The sequence below is a fragment of the Platichthys flesus genome, chromosome 20 (assembly GCF_949316205.1).
Source record: "Platichthys flesus chromosome 20, fPlaFle2.1, whole genome shotgun sequence".
NCBI lineage: Eukaryota > Metazoa > Chordata > Actinopteri > Pleuronectiformes > Pleuronectidae > Platichthys > Platichthys flesus.
Genome location: NC_084964.1, coordinates 4,706,365 through 4,734,075, shown reverse-complemented (window position 1 = coordinate 4,734,075; position 27,711 = coordinate 4,706,365). Strand labels below are relative to the sequence as shown.

At 41.5% G+C, this 27,711-nt stretch overlaps 1 protein-coding gene across 3 annotated transcripts in view; it reads right to left on the bottom strand.

Moving 5' to 3' along the window:
- LOC133976052 (protein shisa-6) overlaps positions 1 to 27,711 on the bottom strand; it is a 68,616-nt gene that overhangs the window by 17,727 nt on the left and 23,178 nt on the right. For 2 of the 3 annotated variants that reach the window (XM_062414137.1, XM_062414135.1), the window contains exon 4: positions 5,043 to 5,081. The exons of the other annotated variant lie outside the window; for it this stretch is intronic. In XM_062414137.1, the coding sequence (XP_062270121.1) occupies positions 5,043 to 5,081 (39 nt within the window). The remainder of the gene's footprint in view (positions 1 to 5,042; positions 5,082 to 27,711) is intronic. 3 annotated transcript variants of the gene reach the window in all.

The window sequence follows — 27,711 nt, the reverse complement described above, 5'->3', positions numbered from 1 at the left end:
GGGTCCTGTCTACGGAGGCCGCCAGGTTTTTTACTGTAGTCCAAACTGGATAAAGTAAGAATCTTCTGAGCTGACAACTGAAGGCTTTCATTTATGTTTGGAAGGGGACGGTGAGGTTAGGGGTATTCAGCTGCAACTTGCAACTTCACCACTAGATGTCACTAAATTCTACACACTGAACCTTGAATTACTGTCTGACAATAAGATTAACGAATAAGGAAACGCCCTGTCCCGCATTGTTAAAAATGTAAAAAGATTCATGGATCCCACCTCTTATCCAAATCCACCCCAAACACAGAACACATTTGTCGACAGCATTTGAAGGAGCCTGTAAATTGGAACAGTCTAATCGTGTGGCTGTGAGGCAAATTCATCCTGCGAAGGATGTGGCGCCCAAATTGAGACACAGCTTCGGTGTTTAACTGTGGCAATAATAATAAAGCAAAATCTAATTGAAAAATTTGCTTTGGGAACACATTTGACAAGCAATATGTGTTAGCCTAACGGATGCAAAACAAATGTTTGAATGCTTGGTATTAATAAATAATAAAACCAAAGCTCCATACTTGCAAACATAAATTAATTTAAGTTTGAATATGCTGTGAAAATAGAAAAGAAACTACTCAGAGTTAACACCAGGCAACATGCAACTGAAAGACAAAAAAGGATCTCACATTCGGTTCTCCAGATGAGAACCGAATGTGAGATCTGTGTTTATTTCAGCACGGTTCTTCTCAAGGTCCTTAGGTCACATGTATCCCTGGGAGAGGATGGCATGTATTTCCATCAGCCACTGTGTCGCCATCAATACCACAAAATGTTTAAAACCTAAATGCAGTTGTTTTGTGCCTTGTCCACTACTGTGATAGATACATACACATAGATATTGTACCCTTTGTCCATGCGAACTTAGGTTTACAAAACAACTACAAACGCTCAAACAAGGAGGACGGGCCAGTAGGTGGCGATAAAGTCAACAATCCATCAAATATCATAGAGAGAACAACCCTGTGGTCCATGTGGAGGCAGGGTCCTGTGAGTGCTGGAGATGTGGTGCAGTGATGCTAGATTCAACTGCAACTTTGTTAGTAGACCCACATTTCAATCTACTGCTATTATGTGAACATTAAGCCAAAGTTGTGACCAAAAGGCAATACTTCTCCTGGTAGGAGCCATTGAACCATTGCAGGGGAGGAGGACACTTAATTAAATGAGCACCAGTCAAATCAAAGTGCTGGTGTTTAGGTCGATACTGAAATATTGGTGCTTCTGATCCCAAACGTTTCTGTTCTAAGATCGATTCTCATATTAAAAGATCAATATCTAATCTCAGTAATTCGAGGTATATTTCAACAGGGACACAGTGGAAAGTAACCACATTATAAACATGATGTAGTATAACTAATACCTGGTTGATCGGGACTACTTCTCCTTCCGCCTGTGATTTATGAACTACGGCACTAAAAATGCATAAGCTACTGAACAGTGTTGACATTGATGATGGCTGACCGCAGACGCAGTCATGTGTGGAAACCCTTTCAGGTCTTCGGACAGCGACAGCGTTCCGTGTGATGTGTTGCGTGGGAGAGCTGCGAGGTGCTGTGGCAACAGCACCAACCTCAGTAAGCAGCTGAGATTTAATCACAATTCAGAATGTGATGAGGTTATGCAGCGGCGGGCTGAAGAGACGGAGGAGAAAATGTGCTGCTGGGGCGAGATAGACTTCAGTCGCTGACTCCCACCGCATTGGCAGGCGTTCCACATACAGAGAGCTGTAATTTGAAATGGTTATAGCCTATTTCTCTTTTTCTGAGCACATCAAGCTGCTGCACAAACTATTGGTTAAAACAATACCCGCCTGGGTTTTCTGAAGGATTGGAAATCAGGAAATCAGGAATCAGTGGTATCTCGCATTACTAAATCAAAGTCAGATTTTCCCTTTCTCCAGTGGATTGGAAACTTCACACGCCATCTGCTTCATAGACTTCACGAGTAATTAGCAAAGTTTGATTCTGCTGCAGCTATACATACACACACTTTCCCACCAAACCAAGCGAGAGGAGACACTTTTTTAATTTCCTGTGTTTGAAGGCAGAAAATGTGCATACACGCAGGTGCTTGGCAACGCAGCCACGGCACATGATTACCAGTGCATTTAAAGTTTTGTGTTTCTGAGGAAATCCGCAAGTCCAATATTCACTCTCTGTTATCTGGCTCTTCCAGCACCACTCCACTATATTCACCAGCGAGCAGCTAATATTCTCTCTTTGCCATGTTGTGGCTGACAGGAAAGGGGTCTGTAGAGCTGAGGGAAACTGCGCGACTGGTGATAATCCTCTGCAGGTGAAGCGCCAGGTGCAGGAAACGTGTCAGCACTTTGTTGTGGGAAACACTATCAACAACCCCTGAGAGAAAAACCCCACTAGAGCATTATCTGCTGAGACCTTGAACTGTATCAGATAATTGTTGTACAATGTTGTGGGATATGTTGGGGAGGGTATTTCTAATAAGGGTACCAACTTTAATATGTCGGCACAGATTCACATTAAATACATTTGTAAGAGAGCAAGAAGAATCTATAGATAAATAGATAGATAGACAGATGGATAAAGGGATCTCTGTATTTATAACTGCGGCTATTGCAGGTGAAACAACATTACTGGGCAGTCGGGCTGGGCTGGGCTGGGACTTCAAACCAATATCACGATTATATAAAACTTTTACCTTGATAACATAGTGTTCTTAATTACTTTTATGACCGCCTGCAGTCTGCAAATATAGTGTAGCGCTCGATTGTTGAGCTTTTCAGTTATCCTATATCTTTATCTTAACAATCCATGCTCTTGCTCTTGGTTGGTTTCACAACAGAGAAAAAAGGTCTCTGCACCAGGCATATATTTCGTGTGTCTTGATAAAATGATGGGTGTTTGAGGTGTTAAATGCAATAAAGCAATCAGAGTGTCATCTTCCATTCCCTTTAAATTCCAACCTCACTCGCACTTTGACAGACTCCAATTAAAGGCGGGATTTGCCAGGCCGTAAGCTATCGATGTTTCTAATACGCCCGACCCCAGCTCCTTTTAAGATCAACACACCCGTAGCTGCTCTGATGGGCACAACTGCATACTTCTGAAACTAACCAGCACACTATTGTTGCACTTGGCACCGCATTGCTCCAAGTGTCTGCAAATAAGTGAGAACAAATTAACATGTTTCGGATGAAACTAGCAGTGGAAAGAAAAAAAAGACTCATTACGCATTTATAGATAACCGCCGTTATGAGAATCAGTGGAGCAGCACATTACAAAGTTCCTGTGTTGTTGCAAGTGCAATAAAATCCCAGTCCAGGCACTTTCTCTCCCCACTGCCAGTAAGTACCACTCTTTATCTCATAACTCACAATCACCCCCATGACACCAAAGGCCAAGTAGTTACTTGACATGTCCCTGCTTCTCAAGCTTTACAAATGTCCCATTATAGTCACAGCAGGGCTGAGGAAGGGCAGGAGGTGGAGATGAACCTCATATCAAGTTCATTTTGAAATGTGATAGACGGTGAACCCACCCTGGACTAGTGTGACCCTGTGTGTTAAAAGGCAATAACAGATCCATTTTATTGAAGGAGTGCTTCGTGAGGTTCCTATGGAGCTCGTCTGATCTCACTCGCTCGAAAGCCCAGGTGACTCATGGGGGTTAAGGGTAATAATCTTTCCTGAAAATCAAACAGTGTAACAGCATGGCATTTTCATCTGATGTCACATAATAGGAACATTACTCAACAGCCATTTCTCCAAAAGCCATTTTTCAACAGTTGATTGACATACCGACCGGCTCCATTTGCGGGCTGTTGAAAAGCAGACTTCCTCTGAGAGGAGGCGGAGGGCGAGGGCGAGGAAGAGGTAGAGGGGGAAGAGGAGGGTCCGTATATCGTAAGCAAGGATAAGCACAGATTTATCTGATGTCTTCTTAAAATAAAAGAAGTAACATCATCAAAACTGCCTTTATCCGTGCCTTTATAGACCAGCCCTCCTCTCCACTGAGACGGACAGAGTCGAAGACCACGCACACCATAGGGATTAGGACATTCAGTTCAGTAAAGTTGACGACACAAGGCAACAGCTTCAGGGAAACAGTTCAAAACATACATTTCAAAGGGGAAAGGAATTAGAACAGAGGAGTGGAATGGGACCATCTGAGTTTTAAAGCACAACACAATGAAAAGAAAACGCAATGTGGGCCAGCTGCAACAAACATCAAGAGGGACAGAATATTCTTGTTTAGCGACTATGCCCTAGTTTTTTTATTTGTTTTTTTTTACCATTAATTAGTCCCAAACTCTTGTGATAGATTTTAACTGAAAACAAAAAGAGTACAATAGAAATGTCCTCTTTACAATGTTTCCTTGTCGGCAAGCCCACACGAACACACCATTGATTAAAACAGAACAAGGGGTGTAACAGTATGTGTATTCTCCACAATTGTCGGGGTAAAGGATGTATTGTTCATTTAACTGCAGAATTTGCATCTAGCTTGTATATTTATTTCACACTGTTGGCGCTGTAAGGGTCTGAAATTGAGGCAAGACACTGGAGAGCCAGCGCAAATGTTGCAACCAAGTTCTTTACATAGAAATCAGTCCAAAAAGTTATTCTAGGCAACTAGTAATGAGGGTCTTAACATTTGTTATGTTAGTGTTACATCTGCTCACACAAGCAAGAATTTTGTTCTTCTAAATTGAATAATTGTACTGTTACACCCCTAAAACCAGCACACACACACAAACCAGGCTGAGCACATGTATCCATCATACAGACAGGAAGGACAATTGTCAAGGGGGAAATACAGGGGTTAGGTTTACAGATAGACAGAGGTCAACAAGAAGGCACTGCACTACACTTAACACGGCAGGTATAAGCTGCCTCTAAACACAACAGATCTTACTTCAGATCAGCACTGTTATAATCATTCACGGGCTCATAATACAGACATGTACAATTGGTTAGAGGCAGCTTTGACCGATGAACAAAGACAAACCATCCCTACCATGGTGACTCTGGGAGCGGACCGGCCAATGATTTTCTCCTAGAAAACACAACCAAGTATTTATTTGTTAAAATGTGCTCCTTGTGCGGTCAAATAACAGAAAAACACAATAACAATGAAACACAATCTGTACATCTTTGGTGCTGAAAAGTCAAATCCACGACATCCCTTTTGGTTTTTAGGCTCTTGTGTTTGACAGCAGCTATAGACAACAAAGCAGTACAATAGCATCACATCTTATGAAAAACATCATTCAACATGTCTCCAGTTCCCTTGTGTTACAGCGGCAGGTATGTGGACACATGTAGGGCAGGAGGATGCTGGAAATGAGACCAATTCTAGTGCTCGTATATCGATTGTGTTACATTTTATCTTCCCATCTACTGGCTGATGCCTACATGACTCAAAGCATCAAGTAACCTCTCTTTGTCCCCTCGTGCACACGCAGTCACAGACACACACACGCCCGCGCACATAAAATGCCACCAAGTGTGGCGGAAGACAGAGGAGTTGGAATTTGAAGATGAAGAGAGGAGGACAGGAGGAGAGGATAATGAGAAGAGGGGAGGAGGTGTAAAAAGTCCCTGTTGTTCCCCGCACCCTGACACCACAGGGCTCCAGCCATGCCGCACTTTGATCCATCACTATTGATTTAACATCAGCTCCTCATTGCTGCTGCCTCCCACACAGCAACACACAGCTACAGGGATGCATTCCCCCAGTTGTGGGTCGGAGCGATATATGCACTGCTTTTGACCTGAAACACACTGAGCAAATAAACCTATACAGTTTGGAGTGCATTAATATCAAGAGGTGGGCGTGTTGCTGTTGCTGTTGCTTTAGAAACACTGGCGAGCATGAATTGCAGATTCTTTTTCTTCCACACAGGCGATCTGATAAAGCCAGGAGGTTTACACGAAATCCCCTGCGACAGAAACACAGCCAATCTTAGAAGTGAAATGCTAAAGTACACATAACATGAGCACCAGCAGAGCGAGGGAACACATTATGGATTAACATAGTGTAGTGTAGTCTCTCCCGCTGTTGTGCATACTGATAATCACAACAAGACTTCAAAAGATTAATAAAAGCACTAAAATAGGGTTGACGATAAGAGAATAGACGATATTCAACTTATATACAGTATATATATATATACAGTATATACAAATAAAATAAATAAGTGCAAAACTCAACTACTTTAATTTAACACTAGATAACACTTTCGGGGCTTGATAGAGTAAAGTATTATGGCTCCAACAATCGAACACAGAGCGTGTGTAGCCAGGTACTTCATTGAGTTTGTCGAGGTCCTCCCTTTAACCGTGATTATTTTCAGACATTTGGAGAACGTCCCGGTGTCGGAATCATTTCACGTGAAATAAAAACACACTTTAGACCATTTTGGGCAATTTGCTATCATGTCGACTTGAGTTTGAGGTAGCTTCTATGCAACGTGCTTCCAGAGCCATGTAGAGAGTGTGTCCCCACCAGGGCTAAATGTAATGGGAACTTGACACGTGTGGTTATGTTTTGTTCCCTGAAAGCAACTATATCCGTTCAAAGCGAAAGGCACCGAAATCTGCATTGTGATTTGGTCGGTGTCTGTACCAAACCCTGGTCACAGCTGAAAAGTTGAATTCATAAGAAAGAGAATGCACTCTCACTGTATTCAGCTCACTAAGGGTTTTGTTTACAGTATTCTGGTATCGTCGCTTATGTATGCTCACGTCAGATGGATACTATTGTGATATTATCGTGACTACTTTTCTCTGAGGGTAAAAAACTGAGGATTGGCTACTGACTTTAAAGTTTGTCTTTCACACATGCACAACACAGCAAAATCCTCTGTGTTATTCAGGCGTTTAGTTTTTTCTTTTTTTCATTAGTGCATCTGTCGTGTGTTAGAGGCGTCATCAACCCCCCCAACTGTGTCGCGGTGAATCCAGTGGAAGATCTCCTGCTGTGTTCACACATCGTCTTCTCCTGGATTTCTTGGGACTTTGTACTAGGAGGCCAGGTGGAACGCAGACACTGCAAACGTCTCACTCGGACAATCGCGTTGACACATGCACTTCCTCTGGAGAAAATACGGAGGAGCTGCAGAGTTAAGTGCATGTCTGAGATCAGATTTAATGAGTCCGTTTGCTGACCTATCAGTGCTTCTGTGACACATGCATCTACAATGAGCCTTTAATTGCCACGTGTGGCCTCAGGGGCCACTCTTCAGCTAAATATATATAGACACACTATAAAGTAATTACATAGAGCATATAGCCTAAGTTCCATTCTATTTAAATTGATTTGCTTCCAGCAAGTTTTGTGTGTATTTTTAATCATTATTAATTATTAATTGTTATTTTTCATACATTGTGTTGTGTATTTCATGTGCGGCTTTAGTCTCTCATTTTACCTCTTTGCATATCTCTAATGCTCAGCCAGAAAAAAAAGAAAATAACACACACCAGCTTAGAACTGCCTGTAGGTGACATAAATAATGCATATTCAAATTAGTGAGGAGCATAATGAACCTAATTAAAACAAACATGTATCAGAAGTGTCTTCTAAAGAAGGAAATGCAATGATTAAAAAGAAAAAATAGCAACGGTTGTGTCCTTTGATTTTATCATAAACTCACAGACCTCAAATGAAATTTCAGTTTGACCAATTGAGCTTTCATACACTGGTATTGATCAGGAGCTTTATGATAACAGGCCCTCAGATTTATGATGGTTGTTTTGACCTCATATGAAATACGAACTCAGCGCACCCTGGAAGACACGGGGACAGGCAGCTGACATTAACCTCTCCCTGCTATGTTAAGTACTGCAGATTCCTGCCAGATGACCTTGAATGTTATTCCGATATCTGATCAATGGCTTGATAAATCCATCGACATGTAATGGGACGCTGCCGTATTGATGACTGTGGAGAGTTTCCTCCGGCGGGTGCACTCCTTCAAATCCTGCATCCTTTGTGTTGAGGTGTAATGAGGGAGACATATTCCTGTGGTGTACGGTGTGTTGGACCCCGGGAACCCAAGTGAAAATATGTAGCTGCTTTGATCCGTCTGTATTTTCTTTGGTTTGGTGGATGTAATTCCTCTGTTTGCGACCCTGCTATTTGAGCTGCAAAATTATCCTTTTTTGTGTTATTTCCCCACATCATTCTATCGAGTGTTCCTGCCCAGTTATTTAGAAAGCAAAATGTGACAAGAGACATTGATCCACGACTATTAGTTACAGTCCTCATGACTCAGCATTACGCGGCGTGTTCATGATGTGTGCTGTGTTTTCGTCAACAGAAGCCTGCACGCCGCGAGAACATTCAGCACTTCCCCCCCTCGAAACGGCACAAGTAAACAATCTACTCTTTTCACAGAGTTGTCATGTAGAACAGTCAGTTATTCTGACACCCCAATTTTCTCGTGATGCGGCGAGAGGAGATAAATCAAAATATCCGAAACTGACTTGTCAGTGCAGGAAAGAAATGAATGAAAACAAGACTTTTAAAGCAGGGATACAAATGGCATAAGTGTAGTTGGCAGCTCAGCAGTAAACAGCCTTGGTTTTACTCCTAACTGGAACAGGGCCGTGTTTTTACAGTCAACTGCTGCAACTACATGGAGTCACATGTGCTCCTGACTTTCCGGGCGCAGCACCACCGAGGGGAAAGACAACCCGCAGCACTTCACAATGTTTGCTCAGATTCTCAGCCCAAAGGAAACTCGCTCTGAAAGGGCTCCGGCCACCCTCACCCCAGCTGGCCTTGACGTATCAGCAGCTCTATCTCCTGAAATCAATGAACGTGTCATGCTTTCACAATATACAAGGAGCCAAGGCAAGAGGTTGTTCAAGAAACATATTCAGCCAGAAAAACTCAGTTAACCCTTTTGTAAGAAGTAATTTGGTCTTGTTCTATATATATATATATTTATATATATATTGAGCAGCACATATTTTACAAAATACTGGGAGATTAACCCACTTTTACTAAAGCTCCATTCACCATTCATAGATGTAACTTTCATTGATAATAATGAGCATTTCAGCGATGTCGAGGCGATGTAATTGTAATACTGACTCCAGAGGCTTCTGCCATACTTTGATCTATGTTTCATTATAGTTAAATGTTTTTTTATGACTGCAAGACTTAGCATACTTTTGTTCTCCATACAGCCACACTTTGTAGCGTATATACTTTCTTTTGAACAATGTTTGCTAGCGGTGCTGAAGCACGCAGTTCATGAGCCTCGGAACAGAAACCACATGCAAAAGGATTGATCATTTATTCATTAGCGAAAATTGTATATTGTGGTTTGCAAGTTCTGAGATTTAAGTGTAGCATGCGAAGCGGCTGTTAGTATGCTTCACTGTTCTACTCGCTCTCAGCTCAAATATTGGAAAAGCAGGAAGCCTGGACTGGTGTAATCATGACTTCAAGGACACTTCCACCTTACTGCTTGGGACTAATTTTGTCGATTCTTTAAAGCTGGGGTTGGTAATCCTTGAAAAAGCTAGCAAGGACAGGGTACACTTTGAAATATGCAACCAATATATCCAACCCCCTCCAAACGAATAAACATATGTCCATAAAACACATGAACCTGCACTGACTGGCAACTAAATAAGCCCATTGTCTGTGACTTACTCTTACTTGTGTCTATTGTCACTCGTGCACCGTGAGAGCAAGGGAAGGTCAGTTACTGTCATGAAATGATTGGTTGTGTTTATTACAGTCCTTCAAGGGTAAGAGTCTTTTTTTCTTTTACTTTATGTATTGACTTCAACAAATGAGATAAAAAGTGTTTCAGACGTGGTAACCCTGTTGATTTCTGTGATGCAGGAACATCACTTAAAAGACGTCAAAGAGTGAGTATCTCTACTAATTATGTCCAAAATGAATGATTCGGCTGCGTTCAACGCAAACGCAAGAGGTGGCGTCCTTGGTGTGGCAAGGTAACAGAAATGCAACATTTTAATTGAATATAATCCCCTGTTTTTTAATTAAATCCTCAGTTTGACTTGTTATCTGGAATCTTGTCTGGTGCTGCTGTGGAACAAGCAGTTAGTTAATCAGGATTTTAACAAACCTTGAGGTTAGTCAAAACTCATGACAAATGGTTAAATTCCCAATTAATGAACAGTTCACTCTAGACTAACTTATAATGATGTAGATAATCATTCTTATTTACAACCTCAGTTTGTTTCTTCTCTCCCAACATTAGTCCCAGCAGTCTTAGCTTCCTTCACTTCTCTCCATCTGTTATAGTCGCTTGTAAGTTTACTGCCAACACCCATCCAGTGTGAAACAGTGAAGAAGTAACCGACTGTCTACGGTAACTCAAAGATGGAACTTCTGACAAAAAAGATAGTTACACAGGCTGCTGAAGCCTCATACTATCATGTGCTGTATGACTGTGTATTTGATCCACCATCTCCCACTGTGTTGTTCATACAGGCCTTCATGGAGAGGACCCTTTCGGTGTGTGTAGGACTTCAGTTTTGTAATAAGATTCACACAAAAAACATCTAAGTCTGTTCTAATTTGGCCTTTGAATATAGAATTCAAAGTTTAGATTTTTTTTAAATGTGCATATCTGCCTCATCCGCCACCCAGGATTATGATCTCTATAAATCAACACCTCACTGAGCGAAGACGCTCTCACTTCCTTGCTTCGCTAATCACGGTGCATTAGCATATTAGCAAATTGGCACAAAGGAGTGAATCTTTCTGTACCTGTGGCAAAACACTGGGTGCAATATAATGTAGCGTGCTGAATGTGCGATTTGTTTCGCAACCCTCACCCGATGCACACACAAATACAAACACACACGCACACACATCACAGCTCCCCTGCTGCGTGTGTTGGATTGCGATCAGTCCCTGAGAAAGTTGCTTACATAACGACGCTGCCAGCACCAGCCCACGTCAGCCTCCATATTAGATGATAGCATCTTAAATGGCTTTTTGACAATGTTGCATCTCACTCGCAGTTCATGAAGACAAGGCTACGTGTGAGTCTGTGTGCGTGAGAGCGAGGGTGTGTGTGACTGCCGCTTTGCCTGTAAGTGGTGTAAAATAAGGTGGTGTGTAATGAAAAGGAACAAAAAGAGAAAGCTGTTCATCCAAATTTAAGAGCAAAACGTAATTCTGATCCATTTGTTTAGCAGCATATGCCATTGTTCAAGACGTTCTCAGGGGCAAGGAAAAAAATGCCGTTAAATATTTATGCTTAACTGGCTCAGGGGTTGAGATTGTAAAAGCATGAAAGCCGATCGTGACGCGATTAACAAAAGCAGAGCACAAAGTTGCGAGAGTTTACCAGTGTTCTTGCAGGGGCCAAAGGAAAAAACAAACACTTTCTTCATTAACTCTCCATCTCATACAGCAATACCCCAAGCTCAGATAGAGCAGGGTGAGCGAGCAAGGGAAAGATTAAGAGAGGGAGAGTGAGAGCAAAGATTCGATAAAGACGGGGGGGAGTCTTATTTCTGCGCTTCACACACTGCTGGATGATCAAAGCAGAAAATGCTGTTTTAATTCCAAGAATCATATCTCATCTCTTGTCCACAAGCTCATTATAGAGAATTATGCTGCAGGACAGAGAAGAAGAGAAGAAGAGGAGAAGAAGAAGAAGGCAGAAAAAGGCCTCCGAAATCCAGTTTATATACTGCACTGTACTTAATAGTCTTTTTTCACTAAGCACTGATGTACAGCTAACTTTTCTTGACCTGTTAGGGATGTTGCAAAGGGACCAACCTGACCTTTGCCTCAACCCTGAGGCTTCTCAGTGAAGCATCCCAGTGGTGGGGACATGAATAAAATATAATTTGACACGGACATTGTCTGGTCGGTTACTTACAGCAGAAGTATTTCTGTTTTCGTCACTACATTACTTTCGAATTATCAGCCGGAGTCCTTCCTCTAAAGCCACCACACCCACATAGCACATCCTCTGTATTTAAGATACACAGGAGCACACAACAACCTATTTTACACACAAATTTATAATGTATTGAGTCCTTTCATATTGGCAGTTGTGGGATTTGCTTTTCCGTAGACGAGTCATATTCAATGCCACAAATGCGCCGGGAAACTGAGTGGCTCTCTACCCTTGCTGTCTTGCGTCTTGCATGACACGAGGAAGAAATTGCTGTTGCACGTTCTTTCCCTACATGTAAAAAATCAATAGGTTCACAAACCTTTATGGCCGTGTACGAGCCAACGGTGAGAGGTTCAATGCCCTTCCAAACCCAGCAGGTGCCATGTCAGCATACAGACTAAATAAAGACGGGATGATCGTGTTCACCTGGATGTCACGTTTCCATCACTGCTGAGTGAATGTCGATTGTATCAATTCACATTGCAGACCAAAGCCAGATGTGGAGTGTGTTAGTGGGTTTCTTGTCCAGTGGAAAAGGGGCTAGAAACTCTAGATTTACGGAGCCCATTGCTGGATGTATTTACTGTCCTGACGACCGACAGATAATGTAACCTGCCACCACTACATGCAGCTCTCCAGAGGCTGTTTAGAGTAAAGCTGCAGTGTTCACACACCCTTTAGCTCTTCTCCTAACAATGTAATCCTCATTGTAGGCTAGGCAGTGGCTAACTCGCCAGTTACCAAGCCACAACATGTAATGAAGGCGAACCTCTGAATAAGCAGAGGTTATAGCATATATCTCCCCTCACCTCCGATGTCTAGTGCAAGGTATTCGTTTGTGTTTTGCTAGTACAGTGGGAAAATAATTTATATTAAATTATAACTATCACGTTATAATGCTAAATGATCACTTTATTACATGATACATTTTACATTATAACCTGAAAAGTTGTATGTTTTAACAATGAGTTATAACACTGCATGTTTTATGTTATAATGTGAAACTGATCCATTTTTTTTTTCTTTTCCCAGGATGACAATGTCCAATTACTTTTAAAGTCTTGGTTTGTTAACTGGAAACAGAAACAGAAGAATGAGAGCTAGCAGCCGGCATCTGAGTGTGGACAGACTTTACGAAAATGTATTAATAAATGAAAAGGTTATAAATGATAAAAAAAATCGTGTCTTTTGAATGTGTCTTTAATATTTATTAATGGCCAACATGATGCAGAAAGGAAAAAAGGAGAATAAATGAATTCATATCTGCAATGATTAAATACCAAGGAAATGTCTTCACATGAGCTAATAGCACTCATTCTGAATTTAATGGATTAGTTTGTGCGGCGCCCCCAGGTGACCGAGGCCACAGCTTCAGCAGCGGACGTCTGCTCGAAACCAAAAATCACAATAAAACCAATCCCCTAAAGTAGATGAATGGCCACAGGAAGACACCTGATGTCGGGGTTGCACAGCAGCAACGAGCACTGGGGCGTGAATGTCCTGAAAATGACCCCCCCAGTTCTGACAGCGCCAGTATTTTTCCCGGCTAGCGAGCAGCACACACAGATACCTGCACACAGTGCGCACGTCCGTCTGTCCATACGTCACTTCCACATCTCCCCATTCAACAGCACAATCAGGCTCACCAGGGGCTCCAGTCTCCAGTCATTACAGCCGGTTAATTCTCAACTCATTAACAATGGAGCCATAACAATGGTGCGCACAAAAGAAGGTGTGGGTGGACTGACTTCACGCAGGAGAGAGGGAAAAAAGAAATGCTGGGTTTTTCATAATCAACTGTCAGTCATTTGGGTAGATAAAGGCTTCTTTAAGTCTGTATAGGGGACAGAAGCCCACAGTTGCAATTTAATTACCATTTTGCTGGAGTTTTACAAAAGAAACATAAGTATGCAGTGTCATGACTACGGAGGATTGGCTTCATGAATAGAAATGTGTTCCTACAAAAGACAGAGAGAGCTGAGTTCCAGCCCTGACATATTCATTGGAAGCTACGTTTTTCCCGTCTTCTCTGACCTCCCGGTTAAATAGGGAAGAAAAGACAAAAGATTTCAATGTATATTATCCTCCTCTCTACTGGGATAAGACATTGGGGACTTTTCATGCCCTATATGATTTTTTTTCTACAATTTCCACTTTGTTGAGCTTTTGGCCTTTTTTCAATTACTATGAATTAAAAAAGGTGATTTCTTTTACCAAAGGATTTCCTGCCTCAGCAGCAGCAGTGCCGCAAAGCCTGGAGCACAACAGCCGACAACACTTGACAAGGTGTGCTCAATTCGCTTCAGGCAAAAGGTGTGAGTGAGACAAATCTGAATATTGATTGAGGCCATTTAATCCACCTCTGCGCCTATTGATATGTCAATCATCCTGCCCCATCTAGTAAAGCGCATCAGTCTCACGAGCGGAACAGTGGCCCAAGGACACCTCTCTTTTCTGTCATGTTTTAATTGCTGTTGGCACTGCACGCCGTGACTCATGGTAATGAGTTAATGTAGTCATCGAGATTTACTGAGCAGCCACAGGCTACAGACTTCCTGCCGAGAATAGTGCCCCATAGAGTATGGCTCTATTAACATTTCAGCGAAGTGCCACAAGTCACATCGGCTGCCCTGATCACAGCAATTGTGATTCATTTGGTTGCCTGCCACATCAGACTGGAGGACGCTAGGTGGGTTGGGGGAACTTGGGAAGAGGTTTATGGCTCTATATGTAGGCAGTTGAATATTTCATCATGATTGCATCTCGAGGGGAAATAAATCCTTTTCTTTTTGTGCAATTTCCTCTTATTTCAATTCAAACAAGCTACGCTATATGCCTAAGAAGTACTCTCTACCCTTGGAGGTCGTGTTTTGATTGTTTTATATGGCAGAATTAAAGGAGATTAGACTGCAAGGTTGTCAAGATTTTGAGTGATATGTCTCAAAAACGATTGAATGGATTGATGTGACTCTGTTGTGACAACTTTCATGACAAGCAACAATTAAAAGCAAGGAGATGCCTACCCTTCAGATTGTCTCTCTAGACCTATTGTGCTTCTTACCACCATATTGTTGTTGACCAATCATTGACAGATACCTTCCAAGTAATATTGCCTACTAATTTGGTGAGGATTATCTCGAGAAGATCCAAGGATTCAGATTCTCGGACTGATAGTTCACCGGTCAAAGCTTCATGTTAATCCCAAAGAACACCCCCATGCCATGTTGACGACAATTTGTCAGTCAGACTTTGAGGTCAGCTAGAAGAAGCTCTTCCTGGTGATGAGGTCAGAACTAAGCTCTTTGGTCTCGGAGTCACCCTGGCGTGAAGGTTGTCGAGCTGTTGAAAGCAATTTTTAAATTCACTGTACTTTCTGCAAAAACGTGTCTATTTCACAAGAAGCAGGTAATGAAATTAAGCACTTTGGGTGATACCGTTTGCATGTCTTCCTGAATTAAAATTTCCTGAAATTGGTCAAGGAGGACAGTTCTAACAGCGCAATGTACAGATTACAATCTGCACACGCTCACTAGGGAACACTTCTTCATAGAAGCCTTAAAGGGGACATATTATGAAAAAATCACTTTTGTAGTGCTTCTGCACGTTAATTTGGGTATCTAGCATGTCTACCGTCCCAAAAACTCTGGAAAAAAACAACTCCCGTGATTTGTTGTGGTTCCTCTATGTCAGAAACGATACGCTAGAGTGCGCGAATGGGACAGACCAAAATATGTTACAGACATTTCATTAAGACCCCAAGGAACCATATCAACTGAGGTCAAATGGGCATAATATGTCCCCTTTTACATATCAGTATTATTTTTAGGCCTTTGATTTAGTAATTTTTCACTTATAATCCAAATTTGATTTTGAAAGGGTAACTGTCCCTAAAACTATGAAGAGAGGACAGAAGGCCTGGAGCCTCCATAGCTGAATGTGCTTGATTAGAAAGTGTCATGTGAATTAAGTAATCTCATTTTGATTTATATTAAGTGGGACCAGAAATTATTGCCCTAGGCCTTCCTGAAGGGAAATCTCACTGGGTTTAGCGTTTTGTCGAGGGTTTAATCTACCTGAGCAGATCAGAGACTTCAGTGAGTCAAACAGCACAGACGGCAAAGTGATGGGATGGCTGATGAAAAGGTAGAGAGAAATATTCTGAAATGAACTGACAGGTGTAATAGCAGAATGTAAATTGCCCTGATATTCATATTCATGTCAATATTTCGATTTTACAAAGTGATTTTAGACTTTCAATGATGATTTGCAGTTTGGGTAAAGCTGCCTCCAATCTAGCAGTTAAACAAGCAGGCGAGCAACTGTTCAGAGATTGGATTTTTCCAGATTAATGTTGAAAGACAGACCTGTATACACGCATCATTTCAGATAAGATGTCAGGATAAAGCGTCTGTTGAGTTAAAGAGTGAGTACCCCTATTCTAACCTTCCCCTTCCAAGCAGTGCATTCAAGGAACATAAAAAGCACAACGGGCCCCATTCTAGAGCCAGTATTTGGTGTGTCTATTCTGGGCTACCACACAAACATGGTGGTGCAAAATGGCAGACTCCATGGAAAAGGATGGGCTCATTCTCAACTGACAAAAACATAATTATTCTTCATTTCAACACTGTTGGAAACTATAGAATTCATTTCCAGAGATGCAATGCGCAGTTAATTCCAAAATGATGAGTTTCGCATTTGTCAGATGTACTATATATAAATGATAATTTTTTACATTTTGACATTTACTCCCTTATATTTTTGGAACCTGTTGAGAAAAACAACATGCTGCATATTGAGGAGGTGCTTGGGAGAATGGAGCAGCAAGAGGCCAGTCTGCAGATTGCAAGGTGATGGGACTGCCGACTCCTGTGTTTGGAGAGGGAACTTTCCCTATTGTGCGAAATTACATCTGCGCTGCCAAATTATTTCAAAATATTCCTGACTTGCAAAGAGAACCCGGGGAATCTCTCTTGCTCCCCTTTCATAATGCAAACCGCCAATAGCCGAGGAGGCCTGCTTGTTGCTATTGTTCTTTCGTTTGCAAAACCCATCAAACTCTTTGACAAACAGTTATTGGGTGGTGTGCAAACGAGGCTTCTCTTTCTTCTTCTACCATCACTCTGTCACTAGAACACAATGAAAGATGATTGAAGTGGAACAAATGACTGTTAGTACTATTTTAACTGCGTATAAACTTGTGAAGCATTGTAATTATGCACCGGCGCCACGCATGTGATGTTTACCCGGGGAAACGGCTACAGAAATGTGCAACACGTACGTGTCACCATGATGAAATACAATGGGTCTTCACGGGTCTGTTTAAATATTACATTCTGCAGCCCGTGAGTCAACGCGCTCCCTCTGCCTTTCACAAAGTGTCATATTTCATGTTGGCATGCGTTTCAGTCAAATGAGAGCCAGTCAGGTTGATAGATCGAGGGTCTGTAGAGATGATGCATTTCCCCTATGATTGCTTTCATAGCCATTACTCACAGCAAAGGGTGATTAGTAGTACGGCAGCTGACACCTCGGCCTGCGCCTGTGTGACGCAGCCGTCTCTTAGGAGGGTCCGGCTACCACTGCCACAACACTGATCTTTGATTGCCAGGCTCAATCAATAGGCCAAAATAATGGATTGCGTGCATTCCTATCAATCAACCTGCCAGGAGGGAGGAAGTCATGAAGGACAGACAGCAGCCGTGCTATTTGTGAGAAAGCCGGCATGACTTTTAGAAAAATCACTCAGATTCTGTCTGTTGGAAGTCATTGTGTTACCTGTCAATGATATTTTGGGAGGAATGTGTCTGTGCTGTCCTTCAGCAGTCACTGCCTGTAATGAGGGAGAGGGCAGCGCTGACAAAATGTGAGCTTGACCCTTTAACTGAGGGAACATCCACTGACAGCAGCTGTTTGAAGGCACTGATCTAGGCCATGAGGGCCGTCACTCACACAGTTAGTCTAACCCACTCCTGAGCTACAATGTAATGTTAATTCAGGCTGTTAAATCCAAAATGTTGCCACACATGGTGTCATGGTGTCAGGAGTTCAGCCCGGCTTGTTAGTTGCAGCCATTGTACATCCTAATTATAATAATTATAGCTTCATTGACTGGTAGTGCAACAGGTAATTCAGCAGATGCGAGTGAGATGACTTTTAAAGACAAGGCCCTTTGAATATGTCAATGTCGTTCTCAGAAAAAAGAAACACAAGATAGAGAGAAATTTAAAGTTAAAGGTTATTGCTTTTGTTCTGTGAGCCTGTGTCTCTGGGTGCTGAGTTATCACTCCACTGCCATCACTCTGTTAATAAAGTTATTTATAAAGACTGGCATGTTTCTCACTCTCTAAACCATCACATCTGCCATAGACAATATGAGCGAGTCATTAATAAAGGGTAATGGGCTTACACTGCCAGTGTGTTTAATATGTTCACCAACTAGTCACTGACTAGATCTGTCTGCTGTTTGGTGCTGAGCAGGTAGTGTACAGTGGGTTTTAGGGTTTTCTTTGGCACTGGGACTCACAACAACTTAGCGATGAACTTATGACGGGGAAGGGGATCAGCAGATTTGGGTGGTAATTCTCTGTTGGCGCATCACTAGAAGGGACTCAATTCGCTTGGTCACAATGTTTTTTGCATTGTTATGTAAGAATATGTTATTAGATGAATATAGATTTGAACTGATTTGTTATGTAAGAATATGTTATTAGATGAATATAGATTTGAACTGATTTAGTTTTTTTCTAAATGTGTGAAGCTTATATGAGCGCACAATTTTCTCAGCGTTAAAAAGCTGGTCATAAATGTGACATTTGTGCCTGGTCACCGACTTTCTAATCTGAATAGGGCAGTTTAGGTGAGTTTTAGTGTTACACAATAAAGTGCAGCAAAATACACTTTCTTTAACTTAACTTTGATCACCTTGATTTCTTAGAATCAATTACAACTGATCAGGTTAACAATTAAAAAGCTTCACAATTGATTTGAAGTCTAGTTTATCAAGAGCGTCAACTAAACAGCATAATACAAATTTCAACTATAATTTCTTTCTAGATCATAATTGTAGTATTGACATGATTGTATATTTTTAGCAAAAATACTGTAAATGTGCTGAAGCTAATTTGTCCAATTCAACTACAACAAATTAGAATAGATCAACGATGCTCTAAAAAGAGTGAGTTGCTGAATAGAACATAAGAGCCTTTTCAAAAACAAATTTGAGATGTAAAAACGTCTGTTAAACTGAGAGGATTCCCACGGATCACAAAATGACAAGTACTGATGTATAAATCGAATCCAAGATGGAAGCCTGGGGTTACTGCAGTGGACGATGTCATGATCCAGCTCGGCCTCAAGGTCTTGCCCGTCATTGGTCCCATCGCCATGGTGTCTCAAACAAAACGACCAATTTAGATATTAGGTCTTTCACATAACGCTTAATGTGCAATTATCACCAGTCTATTGTGTCTCAACACTACACACTGTGGACTTAGAGATGATCTTTTCAGACCTTTAATTATAAGACAGAAATTAGAACATCAGCACAACCATAAAGTTATGACTAAAAGGCTAATGAGCTAGCTAAAAGGCTTCAAGTCAATGAACTGCAAGCACAGAAGATATCAGCCTTTGGAAACACTTCCCATTTTTTACTATATTTCCCCGGGGGCTTTGTGGCAGCTGCATGGCTGATTCCTCCAGTTTAATTTATTATATTCATGCTACTCCAGATTGCTGTGTCTGCCAGATAGACCACCATGGTCAAGAGAGAGCCTGAGGAGGGAAGAGTGGGAAGACATATGGGGTTTGGACTGGAATGTGGTCCAACTGTAGTCCAGAAGACAGAGCTGGACAATATCTAATCCCTATGCTGCTCCGGTGAGTTTCAGTGCTCACAAGTAATTATCGAGATAATTCAATCTAACTTCCAGCGAGCAAATATTGACTCACCCTCTTATAAGCATTTAATATGTTGATTCTGGGTGATGAAAGGACCACACACTAATTAAAAGCGATTACTGGGTAATATTTGAGGTGATTAATAATGTAAAAGTAAAACTTTTTGCCTGTATCATTTCCTCAACCCTCCTCCTGGCACAAAAGGAAGGCGTCTGAGTTATGTTTGCGACGTAGAGCTACAGGGTGAGATCGGCTGCCATGTGACTCTCCTCACCCAGGGAGTGAAGACAGGCACATAGTTTATTACCCGTCCCTATGAGGGCTGCAAAAGAGTTCCCGGGCTGTTTGGACGGAACCTGATGCAGTATTGATGCCACTGGTGAGGCTGGCACAGACAATGCTCCGAGAAGACGGACGATGCCAAATCAAGGGAATAGAGGCAGTTTAGTGAAGGGAGCACAAATGAAGTAAATCTTCTTTATGTGGTTTAGAATGGACAAAAACTTCACATGGTAGGCAACAAAATGCAGCCGGCACTGTTTACTATTGGGAGAGAGAGGAAGCTTCCTTGCATCCAAATCAAAGTCCACTTGTTCATGGACGGCCAAGTTTTTCGCAGTGTCACAACATCTTACATCACTGTCGTGGTGCTGCCGTCTTTGCGCGTGGCTTGGCCGCTATCAGCTGACTATCATAATTAAAAGACTGAGCAAGCAAACATGGGCTCGGGCAGCAGAGTGTGGTAGCATGGATAGAAGAGCAGTTTTTACACTAACACCTTGAGTGCTTTGCTGTCGGCCGTTGCGCTTCATTGCCCACATCCGCAGGAGTCGACTCTCTCTGCAGGGTCCTTTTGTGCTTTTCCACCATCAACTCCCTAAGAGAAAACACTGCCTGGAAATTGCATCGATATAAGATGGGCACAGTGTTTTTTTTACTTCAGCTTTCTATCCAAATGGAGTTATTAAATTTAATATAGCGTCTAAATTTGATGATTTGACTCTAAATAGTTATGTAGACTCCAAATAGAACTCGAGTTGGCGTAAGCAGATCTGGAGACAGACTGCTGAGAATCATCAGCAGAATAAATACAAATACAAATACACCCATCTCGTTAGTGTTCTTTCAGAAGATCCACCCCAAAATTCATAGCCGACCATTGCGTAAGCAACGTAATAACACAATTGAGGAATCCAGACCATTATATATGCATTAGGAGAAGGTCCCATACTTTTGACATTAGATGTTTTGTCTTTGCTTCAGCCTTTAATTTCGCCACCAATCTCTCATCTGCACTCTCAATTAATTCTTAACTCCACTCTTTCTGTTAGCAATGGGAAAGTCGACTGCCAATTATCCTTTATGCCCTTGTTATCCGTAAAACCTGCACTATCCACTTACATTGACACAATTTACTGTCTTGGACACAAGCACGTAGTTTATTGGCTGGAGACGTTTGTGACTTAATCAGAGAAGGCAATTTTGTTTATTTCCACATTTACAGTACTTAGTAACAACAGGATTTTCTCAGGAAACAAGCAGAGTGAACAGGTTGTGGATTATTTAGTGATATTCATTGAATTTGACTAAGAAGTGCATTGACTTCAAGTGCCCTAAAGTGAGCCCTATGGTGTCTCAACACATTTAAACATCGTATTTAACAGGTCTGTTGTTGGGAGTGGATGTCATGCTGAAGCCATTGTGCAGCAAAATAATCTTTTTTTAAATCAAATGGGAAAAAGTGTTACAAAACGTGAACTAAGTTGGACCTACGGCTGTTGGTTCATATAACAATATATAATATATATAACATTATCATAAGCAACTGAAGCCATCTGTTCCTTTACGACATGGAAAACATGGGAAAACCCATTTCTCTTATGAATTCACTTTCCATTCAGAAACTAGCACTGATTCCCATGACACTTCCAGCGTATGTTATTTAAACCCTTGCTGATGCATAGTTTGTCCTGTAGCAGTATTGCTTTTAGTCTGGTTACTGTTGGCTTCTTCTTTAGGCTAACGTTATGACAAATATAAAAACGCACTCACTAACCCATTTTCTGTTGGGCACTTTTAATATTGCACATAGTTTTTGTGTTTGGATTTGGTTTGTATTGTTTTTTATTCCGAGTTTGTCTGTTGGACTTTAGCTCTATTTCCTGTCTCTGTCCTATTTCCAACCTGTGTGATTATCTGACCCTGTGTGATTATCTGACCCTAGTATGTTTTACCCGTGTTCAATCATCCCTGTCTCCCTTATGTATATAAGTCTCTGTGCTTCCCTTTGTCTTTGTCTGTTCGGTTTGTACCTTATCGGTTGTGTTTTACAGCTTTTGGTTTTCCTAGTCTTTCTCTGTATTTAGATTTATTTGACCTGCCTTCTGCAAAAGCTTTGTTGGGATTAAAACACCTTATTGTTTTCTTACCTAAGTTTGTCTTCTGCATTTGGTTCCAACTTCATACCACACAATGACAGTTAAAAATGGAGCTAAGAGCTTAGGTTCATGACAGAGTATATGAATTACTTTGTGGTAACATACCTGACTATGAGAAGGACTTTTTTTTTTTTTGTGCCAGTCCACATATGATGAACAAAATAATCTTAAAACACCTTCATCATCAGTGGTACCAAACTGGTACCTTGCATTTAAACAATGTAGGGGTGGCTGTCCCTGCACGACATAATCTTTAGTTATAAACAACAAGCATAAGTGCCATATACAGATTTGTTATCGAATGACTCTCAGCTATAGGGTAGTATGTCTTATAGCTCCATGGACACACTGGCCATGCCATTGTTTTCCCAGTCAGCTTCTGAAACATCTTGCTTTGCCTGTACTTCTGTCGGCATTCATTGGGGATTTGTAGTGTGAACAAAACAAAACAGACCAGCCAGTAGACACCATCTCCAAAGGATGAAAGACTGAGAGACTGAGAGAGTTGACACACTGAGTATCTTCTGTTTTACTTCAGCATATGGATGTTTCAATTCTGCCATACGTGCCCGAGGGGAATTCTCCCTTGAGCTAGCTTTTCCTCTTTCTTCTTTCTGCTCCTCCTTAGGGATCACTGGCCCCCTCCACCACCGCTCCCGTCATCCTGGGCATGCTAGCTGGGAGCCTTTTCTTTACTGCGTCCTCCCCTGGCTTCTGTCACCAACCGCTGTCTGAGTGTCTCAGCTGAGTCCCTATCTCCCCGTGGCTCCCTGCTAGCTCCGCGGTGCACTGTGCCAAATGTGAGGTAATTAAGACACACGAGTCTCCTCCACACGGTTGGAGAGAGGATTGAAAAGCTCATATCTGTCAGAAGCGGCAGCATGCAGCTCATTTGCCTGTTTTCGAATGTGCTTCAAGGACTGTGCCAATTACTGTGTGCATATACTATAGGCAGCAAGTGACTCACATGGCAAAAGAGCATAGGGATAGTTTTTGAGACTTTTGCATCTTGACGATGTTCATAGATTTGACACCGAACTATCCTTGGACTACATACTGGTAGATATGTACCTTTTGTTGAAAATCTGATACAACCCTGTCATGATGTTTCACTTGAAATAAAATTCACATAACAACCACTAGTGAATTTGACCTTTTATTAAATCTCAGCCAGTAACTTTCCCACTTCTGATAAGATTATGGTTTAACAGCAGGTACATAACGGCTTCATAAAAAGTCTGTGAAAGCTGTAATGAAATTTAAAAAATGAAATTTCCATTTAAATGCCTCATGCGTCCCACAGACACCTCTAGCAGAGAATGGATGGGGTGGGTCACTCTGATTTATGTGCCTGCTAAACCTTTAATAGAATTTCATAAACCTTGGTGTTAGTGGATTTAATGTCACATGATGAACTAAATGTGATTTCAGAGGGTTTCCCTATCTTGAATACAGATGAGAGGGGAAGGTTGCTTTTTTTAATCTAGAATTTACATTGATATTTACATCATTAAATATACTCTCCAACACTGTAAGTTGCTTTTGTAGTATTCAAAATAAAATAAATCCTGCATACTTTTTCTATTGACAGATTAGCTGTGTTTCTTATATACTTCCCTCTGAGGCAGCCTTTCATTTCCATTCATTTATTTGATGTATGAAAAAGATTAAAGCAGGCTTTTGAAATTTTATTGAGGTGTGCAATATATTTCTGTGAACACCGAAAGTAACGCTATTATTTCATACTAAAGGAATATTAACTGAAAGAAATAAACCATGGTTTTTCATTCCAATCCCTATAAAAATGTATGATCCTGCATGGAATTAATTTCAAGTCTGCACCCCAGTATCTAAATAAGGATAACGCAACTGGCAAAATGTAATACAGACTTGAGGTTCACTGTGCAAGTTAGGTTCAAGAATATGGTCTGAAAATAAACTGCAAACAAAGCATTTGGTTTCCTTTTAATGTAAACTAAACTAATAATTGATACCTAATCGTTGCCTATGACTGTTGCCATTTGTTTTCATCTTTTTATGTATGAATGGGAACAAATTGCTCATTGAAATGTACAAAATAAATTAAAGAAATTCTTAAGTATGTTGACCAAGTAAGTCATGTAAAATGTAAATTATTTGGGCCATGCAAAACCACTGACATGGCTGTACTTATAACAAGTAGAGAATTACCTCACAGAAATACTAGTTACATCATGTAAAGACCTCTTCCGGTTGATTCACAATGAAGCAGTGTGAGTCACTCCCCCTCCTGTGTTTTCACACCCATATCATATTCCCTCCATGCCTCACTCTGTGGGGGGTTAACAGGCTGGCTCGATATATGTGAGAACACCTCGCTCCATCCGATACACTCCCTTCCCCAATCCGTAATGGCCCCGGGGGAAACTTCATTATTTATCGCTATTGAAGGGGCCTGTCAATTATAATACCTCAGCCCCCCTTGTCTATAACCCCACAGTCTGGGCCAGTAGATTGAATATCTGTAGCATCTATCAGCGATAATTCAAGCACCACAGCATGTTAAAAGTTCTCAGAACCTGCACCTAAACAATGTGGAGGCAATTTGCCGCTATGGTCAGGGATTGCCGAGAACACTGTGGTGTAATGTGCAGCAGGGGAATGGAGTCCGTGACAGCTCAGAGATGTAGACATGGTTGCACTTTATTTCTCCAGCCAACAGCTCATGGAGTATAGCTTTATCAGCCCATCAGAGCTCCTCTCGGCATGCTAAGTCTCTCCCATCTAATGGTTTTTCAAACTGGAGCCTAATCCTAAATTTGACAGGGTGCTGATCCCTCAGAGGCTCTGCTTGTTGTCAAGGGTTCGGTGTGTAGGATTTAGAGGATTTGTTGACAGATGTGGAATATGATATTCATAATTATGTTTTAATTGGTCTATAACCACCTCAAACTAATAACCCTTGCATTTTCATTAGCTTAGATTTACCCCTTCATTTCTACATAGGTAAAGGGGCCTCTTCACACCCTGTTGCAGCTCAGTGTTTCTACACTGGCACAGCTTGGACAAACCAATCCTATTCTACGTTACATTTCCATTTTAGTGATAAATTAAAGGCCACCGTAAGTTGCCATTCTCAAGGGTAATGAGTCGCTCATGGCCTCCTTCTCATCCAGCATTAATGCTGCTTTTATACAATATTACAAACAGATGCACCTTAAAAGCATTACTCAATCCTCAACCACCTCCAGACACTACAGCTGATACATCTTGGCTCTGAACCACTTGAGGACATCCATTCTCCCCCAGTTAAGGACACATCACTGTCCATGGTCAACCCTTTCTCTGACGGCAGCACATAAGCAAGACAAATATTTAGAGATCCTTCTTCGCTCTGTTCCTCTCCGCTCCTATGGTCAATAGCTTATCACCTCCTTCCCTTGGTCCTCTAGTTGAGTGGAAAGCATAAAAAAATCATGGAACAGCCCTACTACATGTGCTTCTCTCTCTCCTGAGGCCAATTGCATCATTTCTCCCGTTTAACCCTCTCACTGAGAACAAGGTATCAGAGAACTTGACTGGCAGCCCTGCTATTATATACGCTGGACCCTATTTCCACTAACTTCCTCCATACCATATCTTCAACTATTGCTCCAGCAATTACACGTGTTAAATGCTTCACTAATTTAAGGAAGACTCACTTGACCCGGCCCAGGTCAAGAACTATTATCTAATTACTTCCAATCTTAACTAAGGCGATTGAAAGAGCTGCTGCAAAATCCCTCTTACTGAATGGCCTCCTTAATTCAAATTAGAGTGGCTGTAAGAGTGGCCACTCCACTGAAACAGCTCTGTTATCTGTGATAGAAGCCCACAGGTCAGCTAGAACTGCAGCTCAGTCTTCGTTTCCTACCTTGCGGACCTATCAGCCACATTTGATATACTGTATGAATCAACCGCATCCTGCTCACTATTCTCTCCAATATAGACACCCACAGTGGGGATTCTTTCAATGTTTCATGGCATTGACAAACATGTTTGTCCTGTCCCCTCCTCACAGGGGTGCCACAAGGCTCCTGCTGGGGGCCCTTCTCTTTGCAATATGCACAGCCTACTTTGTGTCCAATAATATACTTGCATTGGTTTCTCTTATCAATGCTACACAGGTCACACACAACTATAACTGTAATTCTCACCAGATCACCCCAGTTGTGTCACTTTCCACGATACAACATGGGAAAAAATCAGGCCTTACCCAACGTTTGGAAAAGGCCATGGTTTTGTGTCACCTCCAGTGCTACAATTCTATTGCCCTGGCAAGCCTCGCTCCAAGCAAAGTGAAATACTCAGATAGTCCAGAATGAAACCCTGCCTCTTCTCTTCACTTAGCAACCATCCACTTGAACTTTATCTTATGCTCCTCCTTGGTCACCTCACTCGATGTGGCATTACTTCTCGAATGCTACCAGGGTATTTTCCCTCTCTATTTCTCTCTTGGAGACTCACCTCATCCAAGAGCAACTAATGTCCTCTCACCTCTAACAACCTAGCATGCCGAGCTTCAAACTGTTTTATTAAAGAGACTCAGCACTTTGTACTTACTTCAAGGTCTCTCGTTGTACTGAAGTTTTAGTGCTGTCCATCAGTTGTAAGTCGCTTTGGATAAAAGGAGCTGCCAAATGAGAATGTAATGTGCTGTATGGATGATGGAATTTTCATCTTGTTCCTCAACTTATTTTTGCAGGTTTTCCTCTTAATTTGTCTCCTCTGTGTTTAAGATGTGGTAAAAATGTACATTTTGAGGTTTTGTCGAGCCACCTCTCTTAACTTTGCTAATTCACTGAGAGCTACAGGCAAAGGATGTCTCATTCTGATTTGTTATCAGTGGATGCAAAACTAGTGAATTGATTGGGTTCTTAGGCCTACTGTAAATTCATAATGATTACTGATTATCACAACAGGAGACATTTATCTGCCTATAATATGATCAGGGCTGCTAAACTGGGCTGCTATCCTGATGGAATTTGCTGGGGGGTATACATGTGTTTCCATTTATTATGTGAATGTAACACAAAGGTTTGTCCAAATTGACACATGATGGGGACCTATCTCCCATTAGGGATCTAACAGCTGGGTTTTGGATAGGATTCTGGTTTGAAATTATGGTAACTGTTGGTAGAGCCAAATAAACATTTAAAATGTGAATCCCTGAAGAAACAAAATCAACATAAAAATCACACTGTCTGCATCGACAGACTAACTGCAAACCCTAAACATTCAGGCAGAATCAATGAAAAAATAGGAGAGAATGACAGAGCAAATTAACACCAAACTCAAAACCCACGCGCTCCCTGTTGCCTTTTCAATTTTTCATGCGCTGGAAATAGATTTGGAGATGGATCCCAACCCAGAGCTGATCATTTTTAATTTGATCCCTCCCATGCATCATTATTTGCACAATGCA